Raw genomic sequence first — 23,112 nt, 5'->3', positions numbered from 1 at the left:
AACAGAGCAAAGCCCCATTTCTTTAAGGAAAACAAACAAACAAAAAAACCAATGGCAGCACTCGTCTTGACTATCAGAATTATAACCCAAATTGCAAGGGGAGGAAGTGTCCCTGAAATCCTGTTTAGAAAACCATAAACAAGGAAACACTTGTTTGTATACAGTTTGAAGGGTGTTACAGCTAGACTGGCAATAGATTCTTCTGAACAAGTTAGTAGGGCAATAGTTTTGTTTCTTTAAAGGATTAACATTTAGGCATTAATGCGTACGTGAATGTTTGCCTAGAAGTCCTGTTCCCTATATAATAATACTTCGATAACCATTTTAAATGCCAACCCTTCCTTAATATAAAACTTTTGCGTTGTTATGTTAAATAAACTATGTTTTCTCTTTATTCTTTTCTTTTAGCTTTATCTTCAAGCCAGGATGAAGGGAGACTGGGCAAGACTCTTACGCCCCACACTGCAATTTGGTCTTGTTGCCGTATCCATTTATGTGGGCCTTTCTCGAGTTTCTGATTACAAACACCACTGGAGTGATGTGTTGACTGGACTCATTCAGGGAGCTCTGGTTGCAGTATTAGTTGTAAGTATACAGGTCAACAGCCTACATCTTGATATTGTTAAACATTTAGATAAGTAAATAGAAAAAAAAAATCCCCAGTGAGAAAACTGCAGTGGGCAAGAATCTTAGTGTTATTAAAAGTCACTTCAGGATACACAGCAGGTTAAAAACTAGGTTACTCTTTGTAAAACTTGGTATTTTTGTAAAATCTTAGTATTTTTATTGTAAAAAGCTCTGGCTAGAAATAGTTTTTTTAGGGGGGTATAAATTGAAAAAACTAATTCACATGTAGAAATAACTCTTTTATTAAGTATTGGCAAAATGAAGCTATTTGCTGAAGACATAACAAAGCAACTCTTACTTAATTTGGAATAATCTTTAAAAAATCCCAGTTAGTCTCTAATTTTTTATATGCTTTAATCTGTACACCCCCAAAGTATATCCTTTTGTTTATATTTATCTCAGGATGCTGTTGATCACAAGTTTTTAACTTGATCTAAATTAAATGTTTTGCACTGTAGGCTGTATATGTATCGGATTTCTTCAAAGAAAGAACTTCTTTTAAAGAAAGAAAAGAGGAGGACTCTCACACAACTCTGCATGAAACATCAACAACGGGGAATCACTATCAGAGCAATCACCAGCCTTGAAGGGCAGCGGGGTGCCCAGGTGAAGCTGGCCTGTTTTCTAAAGGAAAAGGATTGCCACATGGCAAGAGGATGCATCTTTCTTCCCAGTGTATAAGCCTTTAAAGACTGCTACTGCTGCTATGCCTCTTGGATGCCCACTTTGTGTGTACATAGTTACCTTTAACACAGTGGTTATCTAATAGCTCTAAATTCATTTAAAAAACTCCAAGCCTTCCACCAAAACAGTGCCCCACCTGTATACATTTTTATTAAAAAATGTAATGCTTATGTATAAACATGTATGTAATATGCTTTCTATGAATGATGTCTGATTTAAATACACATATTAAAATGTATGGGACAACCAAATCCACACTTGCAGGCATTTGTAGTCAACTGTAATCAAACAGGTGGTGAATAATTTAAAATCTCACATTCCTTTAGCTGACTCTACAAGTAGAGGCTGGCAGCAAACACAATATCTCTCTTGATTTTGGTGATTCCTAAGAGAAAAGAAAGTAAGGTTTAAACTTTCAAGACCACAAAACACCTAACTTGTCTCTACCGAAGTTTTAAAGCCAGTATACCAACCCCGATTCAACTGGTGAGAGAGCAGCCTGGAAAGTCAAACACCCTGCTGAACACCTAGAGGAATCTGCAGCTACCTCAGTGAGGTGGAAAACAGAAGCCAGACCCCCATTCTTTTGACTCTGAAATACTCCATGGGGGCTGGTCAGGAAGGCGGTATCTAGAACTGTTTAAAAAGATAAATTCTAGGTCGGGGGCGGTGACTCATGCCTGTAATCCCAGCACTTTGGGAGGCCGAGGCGGGAGGATCACCTGAGGTTGGGAGTTCAAGACCAGCCTGACCAACATGGAGAAACCCCGTCTCTACTAGAAATACAAAATTAGCCAGGCGTGCTCGTGCATGCCTATAGTCGCAGCTACTCGGGAGGCTGAGGCAGGAGAATCACTTGAACCTGGGAGGCAGACGTTGCAGTGAGCTGAGATAGCACCACTGCACTCCAGCCTGGGCAACAAGAGCGAAATATATGTGAATACCACTCTGTTTCCACAAAAAAATAAAAATAATAAAAATTAAAAATTAAAAAAAAAATAAATTCTAGGAAGGACTAAACTGTCTAAAGAAATGTAAATCCAAAGACTTGGATTTTCAAACTATATCAGAAGACACTGTTTTTTTCAGTTCCCATGTTAAAGTCTTTCTAGGCTTAGGAAGGACAAATACAAATTTTGATTACAAATTATTTTTAAAACTTTGACACCTACACTTCAACTCTGAGTCATTAAACAGGCCTGCATTTATCAACAATGTGGAAATATAAGCCAGCTTTTGCAAACCTCTTCTTAGGACACTAAGTTGTTAATAGAAATCACTAGCATTGACTGACTCAGCAACCATGTGGTTACTATTCTTTGATACTTTAACTTAGTCCTTTTTCTTGGTCAAGATTCAGTAGACATGACAAAACTATTTACAGACATGCTTATGCCCCTTGTCCCCCCACACCACCCCATTACTACTACCTTGGTTTAGCCATCCTTTCTTGATCTGGTCTCCCCGCTTCTACTGTGCTACTCTACAGACTTGCCCTGAATGTAAGAGCAAGAATTACCTTGTAAAGTCCAAGTTAGGGCAGGTCACTCCCAAGCTCCACACCTCCAATCACTGCAGAGTTGAGAAGCCTGCGGCTAGGAACTATGGAATACTTTACTTTCTCACTTCAACCCCTACTACTTTACTCACCGCCCATTCTACTCCAGCCATATTGGCCTCTTGCTGGTGTTCATGTATATTAAGCATACACCAAGGGGCTTAATTGCCACCTTCCCTGTGGAGGCCCTAGACCATTGTCTCCATCTGCCAATTCTATTGTCTTTTCTGCTTATAGACTTTATCACCATCTGATAAATTTAATTGTTGACTTATTGTCTATCTCCCCACACTAGAATGTAAACTCCATGAAGGCAGGGGTGTCTTTCTGTTCACTGTATTCCCTAGTGCTCAAAACAATGCCTGGCATGTAGTGTACAATTAATATATGTAAATGGATGTATATGTAAAATCTCAACTTTTCCCCCAACACACTAAATTTTATAGAAACACCAGTAGATAGCTCTCCATGACAATGCAGTGAAGAACATCCCAAAATGTCCTCCTGGGTTGTGGTCCAGGGCTCAAGATTTGCTTCACAAAATTGGTCTAAATTAGAAACAGCTTATGCATTTGATACTGACCTTCTGCAAATTTATTTTCCAGCTCAGTGTTTCCAATGGCTTTTGCTGCTTGACACATTTGTCGAAGCAATTCTTCTAGGCGCCTCATACAACGAATTATGCTGCCTGGATAGAAAAGAAACAAAACACCGGTAAAATGGAAATAATCAGGAACAGCAGAATTTTTGTTAAGAGGCAAGGCAGGAGAACACAGGATAATACTCTGAGGGACTTCCCATGAAGTAAATCAGGTAGCAAACCTGTTAGGTACTGGGGAAGGCTACAAAGATGAAAGGCTTAACTCCCACCTTTGACTAATGGTAGAGAAATACCTGTTTACTACTAACGTGCTGACACCTGGTATTAAGCAGGAAAACAAAATGCCCTAGGAGGAGGGAGCAACTTTGGGTGAAGGCTGCAAGGACGACATAATCTGTGTAAGAACCAAGCAGTATCAACAAGGGAAGGACCACCATGACAATGCAGAAAAGCCTGGCAAACCGCAGCCATTCAAGGACCCTGAGTGGCCCAGTGAGGCATCTGGACACCATACCATCTCATAGAATGCAACAGACTGTTTTTAGCAGGAGAGTAACAAGATAAAATTTGTCATTTTAAAGGTGCATTCATTTTTCTTGACCTTAGATTCTTTCATTAGTGCGTTCTTTACAGAGTGTTTTCAAGGAGCACAAGGAAAGAAGCCTTTTCCCATGGGTCTAGAATCTGTCTGAAAAAAGTGTATCAAAGCTGGAGCTATAAACATAGTTTCACTTTTGCTAGACTTGTGCAAAGAGGGGCAGAGATTGTGAGATCCTTTCTCTAAAATGCTTGTGACTTCATTTTTAATATATGAAATACATTAGGAATACCAGTTCTCAAAATGCAATCTGTAGGAACAATGAACTATTTACACTATTATTAAATTAATAATAATTATTTGTTATTTCTATTCTCAGCTGCTAGGAATGCAGGCTCCAATACTGACTTGCAATGAAACAGGAAATCCAATTGCAGAAACTTCTGGGTGTCAAGAGAGAGGGTAGGAACTGGGATAGAGAGGGTAATGTCATATACTTATACAATCAGATATTAAATGTTTATGCAAACAATTATATCCAAAGAGAATTAAATTAGGTAGTGGCTCAAAATATAACCAGATTTTTACCTGAGACGAGATTCTCACAGATCATTCAGGATTGAAATGAAACCCTTTACAAAGTCCTCTGCTGCGTAGGACATTAAAGAGCCAGACACATTCTCAAACATTGTTTTGACTGACTTCAAATGTGTACCAAGAAACACAATGTGATACTGTATATTATTTCACAAATTTTAGTAACTCGTGTTAACCAGAATCTGCAAAAGTTATCAGAGACCAAGCCATTCAAAGTAAATTACTAAGATAAAAAGTAAGGCAAGTAAATGCACATTCAGGCCAGAGAGCACTGTCATGTCACATTTTGTAAACATTTCGATTCAATTTCTGGAAAATTTAGTTTTGACACAGTTTCAGGTAACAAGCAAATTAGGCCACTGGGCACAAGGTTGCATATACAATGGCTGTGGTTGTTGCCCACAGAGTCTCATCAACAAATCACTGGGTGTGTGCATAAACACCAACTGTCCACAGCTGCCTGAAACATAGAGGCTACCCGCCCAGGGATTAATGAAGACTAACGACTAAGTAGTGAATTGTCTAGCATCTCTCCTACCTACTATGGTTCTCTGTAATCCAAGGGCTCTCCTTACGCCCAGCTTTGGAAGTCATCCTGCCTCATCAGCCTGACTAGGTGCTAGACAAAAGTTTTAAAGCCATGACCCATCATAGGCTAAATGAAGCTGACCAAAACCGAAACAAAACCAAACTACATTAACCTACTGGTTTGTTACAATTTTTTTCTTTTGGTCCTGCCAGAGTAGAAAGAGAAATCCAATTCTTTCTAGTTATTGTCTTTAAAAAATTTTTCAAATAGTGGTAACATATAAAACATAAAATCCACCTTTTTAACCATAAAGTATACAATTCAGTTACTGCCCTTTTTTATATTGAGGTTTACTACATTCTGGAAAAACTCACATGGAGAAAGAATTCACACACCATAAAATTATTTTAAATAAGTGTACAACTGAGTGGTTTTTAGTATATTCAGACTTGTGTAACCATCATCATTATCTAATTTTAGAGCATTTTTACCACCCCCAAAAAACCCTGTTCCCATTAAAGCAGTTACATGTCTTCTGGACAGCCCATGGCAACCACTAATATGCTCTGTCTCTATGAATCTGCCTATTCCGGACATCTCATATAAGTGAAATTATACACTATGTGGCCTTTGTGTCTGCCTTCTTTCAACTTAATGTATTCAAGGTTTGTCCATATTGTAGCATGAGTCAGTATGTCTTTTCTTTTTTATAACTGAAAGCTGTTCCATTTAATCTTTATTAAAATGGAACACCTTGCCATTTAGAATGGCAAAAACCAAATTTATTTTGCACCAACCTAATATATACCACACTTTATTCATCTATTGATGGACACTTGGAACTATATGCTTTTATTATAAGAGCAATTTTAATAAACATCACCATTACCCGGTTGATGAACAAAACAGCATCATTCTCATTAAGGACAGTAAGCAGCAGATTTTCCAGAACAGAATTTCTGCCTTCAGCTTTCTGGCATACCCTAAAGCAGTTTCCCACAGTTCATGCTCTGACCCTAATACTCCTGTCTAGCTTGGCCTGAGGTTAGAATCACACATGTATCTTGCAACTACTTACCGCTAAACCCCAGCTTAGGCTGAACCCTTTCTTGAGAGCAGAGACTGCTGCTCACACTGTAACTAGCACGGTGCCTGATTCCCACTAGGGTCTCAGCATTATTCATCAAATGAGTAAGTATCAGGTACTCAAATGGTGCCAAAATGTAAAGACAGAAACAATTACTAATAAATTGTTACTCTATTATTATTAGCAATAATACTTTTAAAAGACAAATCCACTGGAAAACCATTCATGACACTGATGATGCTAAGAAAGGGTTAAACTGCTACTTGAAAGGCATGTGAGAGAATGTGTGGTGGGGACAGAGTTGAGAAATGCACCTCACAGCATTTGCTTTCAAAACATGTGGCATACAGAGGGAGGAGAATTGAAAAAAAAAAAAAGCATATGGCAGGCAGAGGTACAGTAAATAGTTTCAAGAGATAATTCATCATAGAAGTTTTCCTAATGACACTTGCTCAGTGGAAAGCAAATCCTTTGTTATCCTTCACAGTTAAGAGTACAATGTTGTTTACATGTAGAGTCGGAAATAAATAGTAACAGCCTCTGGACTGCTTGACTAAAACCCTAGGCATCAGCCCATACAAATATTTTGTTTAAACTATCATTCAAATTTAGTTTAATGGAAATAAAAAAACAGCTACATTCTATCATTTTTTTTCAGGGTGATAATAAATACTTAAATAGTCTTCAAAATTTCTCAACTGAATCACAGTATGAACTTTTCTTTTGCATTGGACACCCCCCAAAAACACGGTTTTAATCACTACAGCATTAACTGCCTCAGTTAATGTTTGAAGAATACTTAAAACTACTTCTGAGGCTCAGGATATGAAATGACCACTTTTATTTTCATATAAAAAGAAAATTAAGAATATTATTAGGAACAAATATGGTTTGCACACAGCACATTAGAAAGTTCCAATGCAATTATTATCTGCCTGTAAAAACAGACACACTGTACTGTGTGCTACAGCTTTGATTACCACATATTTTTCCAATCATAAAACATGTATAGGCGGGGTGCAGTGGCTCATGCCTGTAATCTCAACACCTTGGGAGGCCGAAGCAGGTGGATCGTTTGATCCCAGGAGTTTGAGACCAGCCTATGCTTCATGGTAAAATCCTCTCTACAAAAATTAGCTGGGCATGGTGGTGCATGCTTGTAGTCCCAGCTACCTTAGAGGCTGAGGTGGGAGGATCGCTTAAGAGCCAAGATCATGCCACTGCACTCCAGCCTGCGTGACAGAGCCAGACCCTGTTGCAAAAAATAAACAAACCCACCACATACAATAATGAGATGAGGAGAGAATGGCTATTCTTGAAATGGAAGCACTATATAACACTATAAAAATAAAAGAGATAATCAGTATCCTAAGATGAAGGGGTGGCCTGCCCCTCCACACCTGTGGGCGTTTCTCCTTAGGTGGAATGAGAGACTTGAGAAAAGAAATGAGTTTCTTCACAGAATTGGAAAAAACTGCTTTAAAGTTCATATGGAACCAAAAAAGAGCCCGCATCTCCAAGACAATCCTAAGTCAAAAGAACAAAGCTGGAGGCATCACGCTACCTGACTTCAAACTATACTACAAGGCTACAGTAACCAAAACAGCATGGTACTGGTACCAAAACAGAGATATAGACCAATGGAACAGAACAGAGTCCTCAGAAATAATACCACACATCTACAGCCATCTGATCTTTGACAAACCTGAGAGAAACAAGAAATGGGGAAAGGATTCCCTATTTAATAAATGGTGCTGGGAAAATTGGCTAGCCATAAGTAGAAAGCTGAAACTGGATCCTTTCCTTACTCCTTATACGAAAATTAATTCAAGATGGATTAGAGACTTAAATGTTAGACCTAATACCATAAAAATCCTAGAGGAAAACCTAGGTAGTACCATTCAGGACATAGGCATGGGCAAAGACTTCATGTCTAAAACACCAAAAGCAACGGCAGCAAAAGCCAGAATTGACAAATGGGATCTCATTAAACTAAAGAGCTTCTGCACAGCAAAAGAAACTACCATCAGAGTGAACAGGCAACCTACAGAATGGGAGAAAATTTTTGCAATCTACTCATCTGACAAAGGGGTAATATCCAGAACCTACAAAGAACTCAAACAAATTTACAAGAAAAAACCAAACAACCCCATCAAAAAGTGGGCAAAGGATATGAACAGACATTTCTCAAAAGAAGACATTCATACAGCCAACAGACACATGAAAAAATGCTCATCATCACTGGCCATCAGAGAAATGCAAATCAAAACCACAATGAGATACCATCTCACACCAGTTACAATGGCGATCATTAAAAAGTCAGGAAACAACAGGTGCTAGAGAGGATGTGGAGAAATAGGAACACTTTTACACTGTTGGTGGGATTGTAAACTAGTTCAACCATTATGGAAAACAGTATGGCGATTCCTCAAGGATCTAGAACTAGATGTACCATATGACCCAGCCATCCCATTACTGGGTATATACCCAAAGGATTATAAATTATGCTGCTATAAAGACACATGCACACGTATGTTTATTGCAGCACTATTCACAATAGCAAACACTTGGAATCAACCCAAATGTCCATCAGTGACAGACCGGATTAAGAAAATGTGGCACATATACACCATGGAATACTATGCAGCCATAAAAAAGGATGAGTTTGTGTCCTTTGTAGGGACATGGATGCAGCTGGAAACCATCATTCTTAGCAAACTATCACAAGAACAGAAAACCAAACACCGCATGTTCTCACTCATAGGTGGGAACTGAACAATGAGATCACTTGGACTCAGGAAGGGGAACATCACACACCGGGGCCTATCATGGGGAGGGGGGAGGGGGAGGGATTGCATTGGGAGTTATACCTGATGTAAATGACGAGTTGATGGGTGCAGCACACCAACATGGCACAAGTATACATATGTAACAAACCTGCACGTTATACACATGTACCCTACAACTTAAAGTATAATAATAATAAATAAATTTAAAAAAAAAAATAAGGCACAAGATACGGATTCAAGTTTATTTTCTTTTTTGGCATATGGGTATCCAATGATTCTAGTATCACTTACTGAAAAAACTATCCTACCTCCATTAAACTGCATTTGACCCTTTGTCCAAAAAAAAAAAAAAAAAAAAAAAAAAAAAAAAAAAAAAAAAAAAAGAAATGAGACACAGAGACAAAGCATAGAGAAAGAAAAAGTGGGCGCAGGGGACCAGCGCTCAGCATACAAAAGACCCGCCCCGGCACCGTTCTCTGAGTTCCCTCAGGATTTATTGATCATTATCTTTACCATCTTAGAAAAGGGAAGTGGCAGGATAATAGGATCATAGTAGGGAGAAGGTCAGCAGTAAGACATATGAATAAAGATCTCTGTGACATGAATAAGTTTAAGGAAAAGTGCTGTGCCTTGATATGCATATGCAAACATCTCCTTAAACCTTTTTAGTGCATGAAGAGCAGCACTGCTGCTAGCACACCCCACCTTCAGCCCTAAGGCGGTTTTCTCCTTTCTCAGTAAATAGAACATACAATTGGGTTTTATGTTCCATTGCCCAGGGACAGGCAGGAGACAGATGCTTTTCTCTATCTCAACTGCCAAGAGGCCTTCTTTCCTCTTATACTAGTCCTCCTCAGCACAGACCCTTCATGGGTGTCAGACTGGGGGACGATCAGGCCTTTCCCTTCCCACGAGGTAATATTTCAGATTATCACATGGGGAGAAACCTTGGACAATACCTAGCTTTCCTAGGCAGAGAGGTCCCTGTGACCTTCTGCAGTGTATGTGTCCCTGGGTACTTGAGATTAAGAGAATGGTGATGACTTTTAACCAGCAAGCTGCCTTCAGGCACTTGTTTAACAAAGCACATCCTGCACAGCCCAAAATCCATTAAACCTTGAGTCACCACAGCACATGTCTCTTGCAAGGGCAGGGTTGGGGACAGGGTTACAGATTAACACCATCTCAAATACAGAACAAAATGGAGTCTCTTATGTCTACTTCTTTCTATATAGACACAGTAACAGTCTGATCTCTCTTTTACCCGCACTAAGAAAATGAAGGTTCTCATTTTTTGCTACTTATATCAAAAAATAGTTTTAAGGGTGAATACATAGTATATCCCAACTTTTAGAAAGGTTTAAGCTGATCTACTGGCTCACACACAAGAAAAATATAAAAATTATGCTGATGTTAGATCTAACTTCAAGTTAGAGCTAAAAAAATGAATTTCTCAAATTTTCAAACTGAGATTTCAAGCAAACTCTGATGTAGAAATAGCCCCTGAGTAACTGAAAGACTTCAGGAATGCCAGTATGTGTAAGGGTAAACTGAGGCTGGAGCCAAACCAGGAACGAAGACACAAAGCAAATAGCAGTGAGAACAGCTTTTATTAGGGCTTGCAAGTGAGGTTCCTCGGTCCAAAGGCGTGGGCCAAGGGAGTCGCGCTGAGGGAGGAGGGTACGGGCTTTTTAGAGGTAGGGAAGCTGGTTGTGCAAACAGGGCCTGGGGGGTCTTGAAGCTACTAGGGCAGGAGTTGAGTAAGGGTCATGGGGAAGGGGTCTTTGGAAACTGTTAACCGTAACTGCTGTTTACGAACTTGTGGAATGCAGGTGAGCTGCAGGTCATAGGGGAGTGTGGTTGCCCAGCCGGAATCTCTGACGTATGTTAAGTCTGAGGGTGTGTTCAAAGAGGAAGGGAAGTCTTTAACAAAAGCCCTGCTACGCCGGGTAACGCTGCCATGTTGGGTCTAGATTCCTGCCTAACATTCCAACCTCTTTCTAATAAGAAAATGGGGCGACGTGTTCATCTGGCTGCTTCCAGCTGGTATGGGTCGTCGTGGGGTTCTTTGGAGGTCGGAACTCGGGTATGGGGTGGAGCAGCATCTGACTGAAAGTGACCTGGGAGACTTCTTTCATGCAGTCCTGGATGAAGTGGAGGACACAGGGAGCTATGAGTAGCAAGAAGCCAGCGATTAGTAAGGGGCTTAGAAAGGGTAGGACTTAATCGGCCACAGACGACTGCCACCACCTAAGTGAGGGCCTTGATCCGAGGTTTTTCCCGAATCTTCTCTAGAGTGAGGAGATTGGTTTCTACTAGTCCTGACTCATTGATGTAGTGTTCGGCCGGGAAGGGGAAAGGAGGCGGTTAGGTTAGAGGAGTTAAAAGGTCTGGGTAAAGGTACCGCAACCAGTGGGGGCTTATTCAAGGCTATACACAAGAAACGAGAGATGTTGTGTACCTCGGCCGTGTGTACCACTTGAGCCCCTTCCATGACTAAGGTTAGCCACGAAAAAGGGTTGCTGCTGTCCTGGGGCTTGCTGCCTGGGCTACAGCTGAGATGGCTTCCTCCTGTTGTCTGATGTCAGAGGCCAGGCTGACGAGGCTGCTTACGACCTTAATGTAGGCCTTAAAGATCCTGAGTTGGGCCACGGGATAAGACTCACTGTGCCCACCAGTCCTAGGAAGGACTCTTCCGCATCCTGAGGAGGCTGGAGAATTGCAATGAGGCTTATTCTATCTGCTGTGAGGCTTTTTGTAGTGGGTGTGAGGAGTATGCCTAGGTAGGTGACAGAAGGGCTGCAAAGTTGAGCCTTAGCTGGGGTAACCTGATAACCTCGGTCGCCTAGAAAATTTAAAAGTGCAGCAGTACCTGCAAGGGAGCTCTCCTAGGAAGGACTACATAGTAAGAAGTCATCGACATACTGCAATAGTGTGCTGTGGGTCAGGGGACGGAGGACAACATCCTGTGCCAGTGCCTGTCCGAAAAAATGGGGGCTATCACAGAACCTTTGAGGCAAAACAGTCCAAGTCAGCTGGGAAGAAATATGAGTGTCTGGATCTTCCAATGTAAAAGCAAACAGAAAGTGGCAGTCTGGGTGTAGAGGGATGGTAAAGAAGGCATCCTTCAGGTCAAGGACAGTGAAATGGGTGGTGTCAGCGGCAACGCATGAGAGGAGAGTATATGGATTAGGAATAACTGGAAAAGTAGGGACCACTGCCTCATTGATGAGGTGTAGGTCCTGCACGAGACGATAGGCCCCAGAGCTTTTCTGTACAGGGAGGATAGGAGTATTGCTTGGTGAGTTGGCTGGAACAGGCGTGTAATGATAGGTTTTAATCCCTGTCGATGTTCAAAGGAGATAGGGAACTGGGGTCTAGAAGGGAACGTGGAAGGATCTTTTAGCCGGATGCGGACCAGAGTGTGGTGCTGGGCAATGATCGGGGTGGAGGTGTCCCACACCTTAGGGTTAATGGGGACTGGAAATGGGAGATGGGGGTCAGGCTGGCGGGGTTTGTCAGGTGAGAGAAGGGGGAAGAGGAACGCAAGGTGTGGGCAGGGGTTGGGTCGGAAGTGAACTGAGGCCCCTAGCTTGGAGAGGAGGTCTCATCCTAACAAGGGGACTGGGCACGAAGGAATGATAAGAAAGGAGTGCGAGAAGAGGGAGCCATCCAGGCGGCAAGACAGAGGAGGAGTCTGGCGGTAGGTGGAGGGAGTGCCATCAATTCCCATGACTGTGACAGTGGAGGGGTGGCTGGGGCCACTGAAGGAAGGCAAAACAGAGTAGGCAGCCTCCATGTCCATAAGGAAGGATATGGACTTACCCGCTACCTGGAGCATGACCCTGGGCTCGGCGAGAGAGGGGTCCCCGAGTCTGGGCCTCTTCAATCTTTGTCAGTGTCGAGGAGCTGGAAGGCGCCTCCAACACCTGGAGGAGGGTCGTCACGTGGAGGCGCAGCGACTGTCCTTAGGTTGGGGCAGTCTGACCTCCAGTGGCCCATCTGCCGACAGTTCGGACAGGGGCGAGCTGGCTCCTTTGGGTTAGGGCACTGCCTGGCCCAGTGGCTGTCATTGCCGCTCTTGAAGCAGGCACCAGATGGCGCTCAGGTAGTACCTCCTTTCTGGGAGCTCCTGGAGCCGGCCGGCCTCAGGGCTGCTACCAAGGCCTGAGTTTGGAGTTGTACCTTCTGTTTTAGCCTGGCCTGTTGTTGGGCCTCAGCTGCTTCTTCCCTGGAGTTGTAGACCTTGAAGGCCAGTTTGACTAAATCCTGGATGGCAGTTTAAGGGCCTTCCTCTGCCTTTTTAAACTTTTTTTGGATATTGGGGGCTGACTAAGAAATGAAATATGAGGCCAAGACGGTCCCCCCTGTGGGGGAGGCAGGGTCAAGGCAGGTGTACTGAATAAGAGCCTCAGTCAGCTGGTTAAGAAAAACAGCCGGATTTTCATCTGCGCCTTGGACTACCTCCTTTAGTTTGTTAAAGGTGACTGATTTGTTAGAGGCTGCCTGCATGCCGGCAAGAAGGCACTGAACCATCATGTCTCGGCGGCAGCGGCCTGCCTGCCCTACATGGTAGTCCCAGTCAGGCTCAGCTGAGGGCACTGCCTTGGTGCCGACTGGCCTGGCAGGGTCAGTTAAATGAACCTGGTTAGCATGTTGCCTGGCTGCCGCTAGGATGCGTTCCTGCTCCTCAGGAGACAGGGTTGAGGTCATAACGACATGAAGGTCGTGCCAGGTGAGATCATATGCCTGGCATAGATACCTAAACTCTTTGATATAACGAGTAGGATTGGCCAAAAAGGAGCCTGCACGCTCCTCAACCTTAGACAAGTCTGCCAATGAAAACAGCACATGGTCCCGGACTACTCCTTCAGGGTCCACCACCTCTCGTAAGGGGCACAGGAGGTTGGTCCTGGACTGAGTATGGGTTGAGACAGGCGAGGAAGGGGAGGAGGTGGAGGTAGGGGAGACAGAATCTGTCCAGTTTGGCAAGGGCACAGGAGGGGGGAAAAGGTGGGGAGGCGTTGATGAGGATGGGGATAATGGTGGGTCAGGGTAAGGAGGAGGTTGGGCGGGAGACTGGAGGGGTGGTGGGGATAGTGTGTCAGGAGGCTCAGAAAAAGAGGAGGAATCATCCCTCTCCTTGCTCGCGGGAAGAGACTTTGCAAGCAGAACTTCAGCTAACGAGCATTGGGCGCAGAGATCTGGGTGAGAACGCAAGTCCTAAAAGGCCTGAACATAGGGTATCTCGGACCATTTGCCTAGTCTCTTGTAGAAGTTGGTCAGATCTGTGAGAATGTTAGTCTAGAGTGCCTTCTGCAGGCCACTGAGACTGATTATCCAATTTATATTGCGGCCATGCTATACAGAAGAAAATGAGCTGCTTTCGTTTTACGTCTTGGCTGAGACTTAAAGTCTGGAGATTCGCCAAGAGGCACCCCAGAGGGGATTTTCGGTTTGGTTTGAACTGGGTAGTTCCCATGGTCTCAAGGCGGGCGGTCCGGAGGCAATGGGAGTGTCCTCCCACTGCCACGCAGAGTGCGGGGTACGGTGGCTTCCGGGGAGGTTGGATGTCTCCTAGTCCACAGTGCCAAGGTCACAGCTGACCAGAGAGAGCCCCTGACGCAGCCGCGCGTTTCGGACAGGGACTCCCGGAGGGAGCCTTCAGGACGGGGGGGAAACTTACCCAGCAGTGATCAAATTGAGTCAAATTTGGTGAGACGGCTCCAGGCTTGAGGAGGGGATCCCGGCTCGGGGAGAGGACAGCCCGCCCGACGCGGCAGGGGTCCGGGGAGCGGGGTCTCCTCCCGGGTTTCGGCACCAAATGTAAGAGGAAACTGAGGCTGGAGCCGAACCAGGAACGAAGACACAAGGCAAATGGCAGCGAGAATAGCCTTTTATCAGGGCTTGTGGGCGAGGTTCCTCGGTCCAAAGGTGGGGGCCGAGGAAGCTGCGCTGAGGGAGGAGGGTACAGGCTTTTTATAGCCCGAGAGGTAGGGAAGCTGGTTGTGCAAACAGGGCCTGGGAGGTCTTGAAACTACTAGGGCAGGAGTTGAGTAAGGGTCACGGGGAAGGGGTCTTTGGAAACTGTTAACCGAAACTGCTGTTTACGAACTTGTGGAATGCAGGTGAGCTGTAAGTCATGGGGGAGTGTGGTTGCCCAGTCAGAACCTCTGACGTATGTAAGTCTGAGGGTGTGTTCAAAGAGGAAGGGAAGTCTTTAACAAAAGGCCTGCTACGCTGGGTAACACCGCCATGTTAGGTCTAGATTCCTGCCTAACAGTATGCTGTGGAAAAAGTCAACTCATAGCTGGCAACTAGTACGAGCTACAAACCATCTTCAATTTGGCAGTTTAGGATTCATCTTCCATACTGTGGTAACTTCCACTTAGGCAGAAAGAACATAATCCATTAAGACAATTTTATATTAATTCCTAGATTTTTAAAAAAATATACTCATCTGACAGGCCAGGTCTACTGCCCCTGCTTTTTACTTTTTTTTTTTGAGACAGTGTCTTGCTCTGTCGCCCAGGCTGGAGTGCAGTGGCGGTGATCTCGGCTCACTGCAAGCTCCACCTCCCGGGTTCACGCCATTCTCCTGCCTCAGCCTCCCGAATAGCTGGGACTACAGGTGCCCGCCACCATGCCCAGCTAATTTTTTGTAGTTTTTAAAATAGAGACGGGGTTTCACCATGTTAGCCAGGATGGTCTCGATCTCCTGACCTCATGATATGCCCACCTCGGCCTCCCAAAGTGCTGGGATTACAGACGTGAGCCACCGGGCCTGGCCTGCTTTTTACTTTTCTTAAAAAAAAAAAAAAAAAGGCTACTCTTTGCCATGTACCACTATTGTTTTATGTCATTGTGTTTTGACTTTTCAGAGAAGCAGATATTATATAAATATGAGTATTGTATTACCAAGTCTTGGAATTATTTAGGCATTGAACAGTTACTAATTTCATTCTTATGTTCCAAAAAGATGTCAGACTGAAGATCGGTGGTGCTCTATGTGATGCCTGAGTGCTGCTGAAACATACAATTGTCATATACCAACCTGTGCTCCTGTTTTAAGCAATTTTCATCAGTAAGTACAAATCATCCCTCTTCTCACTGACTCAGCCAAACACCATTAACTATTAGAGATGTTGCTAAACATCATCCACTATTAGAGACCTACTTAGTATTGCTCCAAGCATGAATTTTCTGTGGATGGAGATGGTATAGTCTAGTGTAGGGTTTAAGAAATTTTCAGGTGATCCAAAATTTAAGGATAAGGTGCTATGGTGCTTAAGTGAAGTTACATGTAGTTACAGAGACCAGAGTTTAAATCATCCTGCTGTCACATCACCTTGGCCAAACTGCTTACCATAGTCTCCTTGTGCAAAGTAGAGATAATATCTACCCTGAATTGCTATTTGGTGATTACATGTAAATTATACAGAGCTCTTAGCACAATATTCAGCATATAATACCTACTTAATGAACAATGACTTTCCCAGTAACAGAATTCAAAGGATGCTTTGGGACTGTTTGACTAAATGATCATTTAGAGGAGACTTAGAAGTTTATAAACCCTAGAAAAAATATGTAAGATACAATAACGTAATTTTAAAAGGTGCTATAAACTTTAACATTAAAAACCTTAAAACCCATAAAGTTCAATATAGTCAATACAGTAAAGGTCCTCAGTTTTAAGTTTTTAATATTCTGTTGCAGAGCATTTTAACCTATACAGCATAAAAATAACTGATTCATAATATCAGTAATCTATTACTTCTTTAAGAATATCAGTTGAAAGTGTCAGGCCTCTGAGCCCAAGCCAAGCCATCGCATCCCCTGTGACTTGCACTTGCACTTCAGGCCCAGATGGCCTGAAGTAACTGAAGAATCACAAAAGAAGTGCAAATGCCCTGCCTCGCCTTAACCGATGACATTCCACCACAAAAGAAGTGAAAATGGTCGGTCCTTGCCTTAAGCAATGATATTATCTTGTGAAATTCCTCTTCCTGGCTCATCCTGGCTCAAAAAGCTCCCCCACTGAGCACCTTGTGACCCCTACTCCAGCTCGCCAGAGAACAACCCCCCTTTGACTGTAATTTTCCTTTACCTACCCAAATCCTATAAAACAGCCCCACCCTTATCTCCCTTCGCTGACTCTCTTTTTGGACTCAGCCCGCCTGCACCCACGTGAAATAAACAGCCGTGTTGCTCACACAAAGCCTGTTTGGTGGTCTCTTCACACGGACACGCATGACAGAAAGGTCTATAATATTGGGCATGTTAAACATGTAATTTTTCTCAAACTAAATCTATAAGCAATAGTAGCCGTTCTTATTATAATCTCTATACAGAACTCATGTATTTTCATTTTTAAGAAAGTTCAATGTAAATTATCTCATTCAGTAAATACAACTGGCCATTTATAAACACATAAGCCAATCTTTTCCTACTGAATGCAGCATTTTAAAATATGGGTTTGTTTAAACAGTCTACTTATTTTTTTGCTTCTTATAATTCACTTATAATTTTTCCTTATATTTCTTTTGCCTTAGTTTTTTCATCTAAAATTTCTCTTCAGTTGAGTAACAATTATTCTTCAGTCTCTTAAAGTCCTGCTCATTAAATTTAATCTGATTCATGCTGCAATAACAGTCTGACTAAAGCCAAGTCAGTTATTACATAGGGAATGACTGATCATTTTCAGCTCTGCTATTTTTAGTGGAATTATATAGCTCACCAGCAGAACAAAAGTGAAAAGGAAAAATGCCCACATAAATATGACTTATTAGGGTCATCTGCTTGTGACTGTAGAAACTCATAGAATTATAACTGCACAGAATTATAAAGTTTAGATTCTAAAGGACTTCCTAATGAACAGACTATGCTTATTAAATAATACAAAGAATTTGTGGAGAATATTTTTTAATCTATATAATAGGGAGATTTCATTTAATTACCAAATATTAAAAATACATATTATTCTTGTTTAGTTAAAACAATACCATCCTAACTGTATTTCTTATACTGTAAATATATATATGTAAAATTTAACCATACCTTCAAAGACATCTGTCATTTTGCAGATATGGGCAAATGTAGCTCCAGTTGCCCAGGTATATACTACATCCATTAAGTGAGGTTTAAATGAGCTTAGATAAGTTTCCTCATCAATTTCCAATTTGGCTTCTGCTGAAACTTTTGCGATTCTTTTAGCACATTCCTTTAAAGATAAAAGAGTTAAAATTCCTTACTTATGATCTCCCATATCACCCTATTCTTTAGGTTTCCAAGCCAGTATTCCAGGAGGTCCCTTTTTCTTCCTAGGTATTATGTCTGCAATGTGGACATTCTGCTCCTAAGTAGGCACAGTGCCTGTTCCATTACTAAGTGATCAAACGGCCAATCTTTCCCATTATGTTGACGTAAATGTATCAAGAGCATGCTTTTCAGCCAGTGATACCTTTTCAACAAACAGACAGAACTCTTCATTAAAAGTATTCAAGAGCAGCATTTAACTAATCTCTATTTCATTACAAAACAGATTTAGAGAAATACAAATCCTAGAGGAAAATAAAATTTCCCCCAACAATGGTTAAAAATGTACGTATCTTCATATTGTTTTCCTCTAAGTTGAGAAACTTCATTCTTCTTTACTTGGCAATCTAAAAGACCAAAAACTCCTAGGCCTATGAACCTATGAAGACTTTGCTGGTTCTAGAAATTTAAATTTCTTAGTGATTTTAACGCATGTTACATGTTCCATTGAACCAGCCTTTTTATTTTAATCAGAATTTTTTGAATTATTATTTTAAAAATATTTTAACTTTTATTTTAGGCTCAGGGATATGCGTACAGGTTTCTTATCTAGGTAAACTTGTGACTCAGGGGTTTGGTGTATAGATTATTTAGTCAGCTGAGTACTAAGCATAATATGCCACAGGTTTTTTACATTTTTTTCTTCCTCAACCTCTCCTTCCTCCCACTCTCCTCCCTCAACTAGGCACCAGTGTCTGTTGTTCTGAAGGGGCCTTTTTATGACACATTTTTTTGTTCCTCTCTTGTAATTCCTTAGCTCATCTTTCCTTGTCTTTGTCTAATGTTGAAAAGGCAGATAAAATCGGCTTATCCTATGACATTAATGAGATAAATTTATTACTAACTATAAACTACTGTGGCTTTGAGGACCCAGAGACAAACAATTTCTTATGATAAAACAGATTTTAAAACTTTATTATAGGCTGGGCACAGTGGCTCACATCTGTAATCCCAGCACTTTGAGAGGCCGAGGTTGGAGGATCACATGAGCTCAGGAGTTCGAGACCAGCCTGGTCAACATGGTGAAACCTCATCTCTACTAAAAATACAAAAATTAGCCGAGCGTGGTGGCAGGCCTGTAATCCCAGCTATTCAGGACATTGAGGCAGGAGAATCGCTTGAATGCAGGAGGTGGAGATTGCAGTGAGCCCAGATCACGCCACTGCACTCCAGGCCTCAGTAAGGGAGCGAGACTGTCTCAAAAACAAAACAACAAAATGAAACAACAAAACTTTGTTATAAACCAGAATGAAAAAATGTGCAAAGAATTAAAAATAAACTAAATCCTAATCCATCAAGATACCATTATTAGTACCGAGGAAGAAAATGACACATGTACTGAGCTGTCAAGTACAGCCTATTTACATTATGAAGTTTTTAATCTCCTTTCACAATAATGCTATACAGTTCATTACAATAATGGGAAAGAAATACTGTTTAATTATTAAAGTAAAAATCACAAGAGATGTTATCAGAGTAACATTAAGTTACATGACTGACATCAAGTGACATATTTAATCCTTATAGCTTATCTCTATGAAATGATAAACCACTATGATTAGATTATCAAAAAAGTTTATTTTACAATCTACTATTCATAAAATATGTAGTTCAAAAAAAAATTTTTTTTACCTGCATTTGACGAAGTGGTCCTGCTAATTGTTCTGTTAATTTGGGCATCTCACTAGACTATAAAAGAAAAGGAAAACAAGATATAAAAACCCACATTTAAAGTTCTTGGTTTTTCACACTACCTGTTTTAACAAATTAAACAAAGCTTGTAAGACAGTCACATATCAAATTATAAGACCTCAGTCATTAGCACTTAAGAGTTTCTAATCAATTCAGTTTACACAAACAAAATCACTATTCCTCTCATCCTAAATTATAATATTCTGTTACTACATTTCAGAGGAAAACACACCGCTACATTTGCAGTGTGCTAACTAGCTGCTTTTTGTGATTATCCATGGAACTGTGGGAGGGTAAATACTGTAAACATATGCAGTAGTTCAGTTGCATCAACATTAAAGGGTTTTATCGTAGTTTATCTTTGATATAGTTTTAGTTTCTAGGCAACTTTCAATCTGTAGAAACTGAAAAGTTAGAAACTGAAAACTCAGGATAAAGTACGTTAAAAATAATGTCCCCAATTTTTATTTTACACAGATGTTCTAACTCTAATGAAGTGTAAAACAGCTAGAAGTTTAATCTGAGTTTCAGTATTCTTAGTATTGCTTTCCTACAGTTGAAAATTCTGTCAATTTCTGAATAATACAATGGAGTTTCAGGTCTATCACTAACCAGCCAAATTAAGTTGGACAAGCTGCTTAATTCTGTGTATTGGTTTTTTCCCTGTCAAAGAAAAATAAAACCAGATCCTCAAAATGAATAGGTTTATCATGAGAACAACAGACATTATTTGTGAAGACATTTTTGACAAAGGTAGTTACTGTACAAAAATAAAATTACTATAAGAATGGTATGTATGTATGTGTGAAACAGGGTTTAAAGTAATTATAGCTAATTTTTTTTTTTTTTTTTTGAGACAGAGTCTCACTCTGTTGCCCAGGCTGGAGTGCAATGGTGCGATTTCGGCTCACTGCAACCTCTACCTCCCAGGTTCAAGCGATTCCCCTGCCTCAGCATCCTTAGTAGCTGGGATTACAGGTGCGCGCCACCATGCCCAGCTAATTTTTGTATTTTTAGTAGAGACGGGGTTTCACAATGTCGGTCAGGCTGATGTTGACTCCTGACCTCATGATTTGCCTGCCTCAACCTCCCAAAGTGCTGGGATTACAGGCATGAGCCACCATGCCCGATCCCTAAAATTTTTTTTTTTTAAAGCAACTGTAGGTTAGTTGCGACATATCTGCCTTTATTTTAAGCACCTGTACTTACATAGGACTTGATTTTGATTTGCATCATGCATATATGTTTAATAAATCAAGAACCAGATTCTATATTATTGTTGCTAAACCAGAAATTATTCATGAATGGCAAAAAAGCAAAATAGCCAGAATGACCTTAATATCTCAGTTTAATAAAGAACCCAAGACTGTGAAATGTGTTTGATATTGTGTCTATTCATGGTCAACAGTTACTCATCACATTCCTCTCTGCTGTTCACTATAGGTAGAAGGCACCAGTTCTGATATGAGGAGGTTAATTGTGATTTTAACAACGTTCTCCCACCAGGTATGTACAGTTTGTTCCCTCATCTCTCCTGTAGGCCTCAATGTAAATTTCACTTCATTAGTGAGGCCTTTTCTAATCATCTTATTTAAAATAGTAACCCCAACCCCCCAGTGATCTGACTCTTCTCACTTCTCTCCAAAAATCTTCACCCCCATTTGACAGAATGTATGTGTATTGTATTTCTTTATCTTCATCCACTAGCATGTAAGTATCAGGAAAGCAAACATTTCTGCTGCATCTCTGGTGCATAGATCTGTGCACTGCCCTCATTGGGCGCTTAATAAATTTTTGTGTGCACTTGATCTTTATATTATGAAGATTTATGTAACCTTTTAAATATTACTTTTTAAATGTTGAGATAGTTTTATAAATACATTTTAAAATAGAAGTTATTATATTAAGCGAATTTCATCTTTACTTATAACAAGTATTTTACTATATTTACTAGAAGACAACATTCTTTTTGGCAGAAAACATTCTGTTAAAAGCATCAAGAAAAATCCACATGACAATTAGTACAATCTTTCATCTCAATGTTAAAAGGCGCCACCACAAGAATTGATGACACTGTATATAACAAAGTGTGGCTTCACTGAATAAATGTTAAATGCACATATTGACATCTTGCCCCAAGATTTAAGAGCTGTGGTTTGGCTTAACCAACTCCTTTGAAGAGGGAATATAATTGGCCTCTCAGAAAAAGGAACTACTGTAATAGTGCCACAGTATAAAACAACAAGAACACGCAAATAATGAAAAGACAAAATGTGACATGGGTAGAAGATCACCTATCCCCAAACTATTTACAAACCTAAATCCCTGAACCTTCCTATTCCAAGTTTGACAAATGTTCTTAATTATTTTTATCTTGGAAATTGATACAATAAAATTTTGAGCCTAAGGAAAAATACTTTTGTATGCATATTTCACAGGTGCATAGTAGGCAATCTCAGGAAAGCATAAACTGTTTTTGGATTATTGTCCTATTTGTTATCATTGCCACTAACAGCTGTGATTCTAATCAGTAATCAGGGACCTGAGAAAAGTACCTATCTACTTCAAGAAGTAATATATTTGATCTGATTAATAAATAGGGAAACAGTTAACAGGTAAACAGACCAATTGGGTGTGGTTTCAATGAATAAATCTAAACTCCTTATACTGACATCTTGCCCCAAGATTTAAGAGCTGTGGAACTTAAAAAAAAAAACTCTACAATTTGTCCTACACAATTTACTTAAAAGTTAAACTAAGTATGTATAGTAAAAGGTCTTCCAAAAATTTAGAATATTAAATTATTTTTAGAAGGCAGATGTCCTTGTCTTATTCTCATTCTATCCACTTCATCTACAATAAATAAAGTCTTAAATTTTAAATGTAAAACAACACATCTTACTTTTAAAAATGAATCATACTGGTGTTTGGAATGCAGTACAAGGATAATCAGTGTTCTTATGTGTTCCATTCAGCACTCCATTTTTTGATTTCTTAAGAACTGTTGAAAGTGAACTAATTACTCATATAAAAAAAACTGCTGCCAAACCAACAAGGATCTTATAATCACTAACTCAAACCGTGCCCATGAAAAC

At 40.7% G+C, this 23,112-nt stretch overlaps 2 protein-coding genes across 5 annotated transcripts in view; one reads left to right on the top strand and one right to left on the bottom strand.

The window, feature by feature from the left end:
• The window catches only part of PLPP1 (phospholipid phosphatase 1), a 105,175-nt gene extending 103,613 nt beyond the window's left edge, over positions 1–1,562 (top strand). For all 4 annotated transcript variants that reach the window (XM_015140080.3, XM_015140079.3, XM_078004741.1 and 1 more), the window contains exons 5-6: positions 409–585; positions 1,086–1,562. In XM_015140080.3, coding sequence (XP_014995566.1) covers positions 409–585; positions 1,086–1,214 — 306 coding nt within the window. In that variant the 3' untranslated portion in view covers positions 1,215–1,562. The remainder of the gene's footprint in view (positions 1–408; positions 586–1,085) is intronic.
• Positions 852–23,112, bottom strand: part of MTREX (Mtr4 exosome RNA helicase) — a 126,520-nt gene continuing 104,259 nt past the window's right edge. The window contains exons 24-27 of the mRNA XM_015140078.3: positions 19,958–20,014; positions 18,068–18,230; positions 3,453–3,557; positions 852–1,696 (exon numbers count right to left, since the gene is read on the bottom strand). Coding sequence (XP_014995564.2) covers positions 1,644–1,696; positions 3,453–3,557; positions 18,068–18,230; positions 19,958–20,014 — 378 coding nt within the window. The 3' untranslated portion in view covers positions 852–1,643. The remainder of the gene's footprint in view (positions 1,697–3,452; positions 3,558–18,067; positions 18,231–19,957; positions 20,015–23,112) is intronic.

Source organism: Macaca mulatta, chromosome 6 (assembly GCF_049350105.2).
Source record: "Macaca mulatta isolate MMU2019108-1 chromosome 6, T2T-MMU8v2.0, whole genome shotgun sequence".
Classification (NCBI taxonomy): domain Eukaryota; kingdom Metazoa; phylum Chordata; class Mammalia; order Primates; family Cercopithecidae; genus Macaca; species Macaca mulatta.
This window is presented reverse-complemented; position numbering and strand designations above follow the sequence as displayed.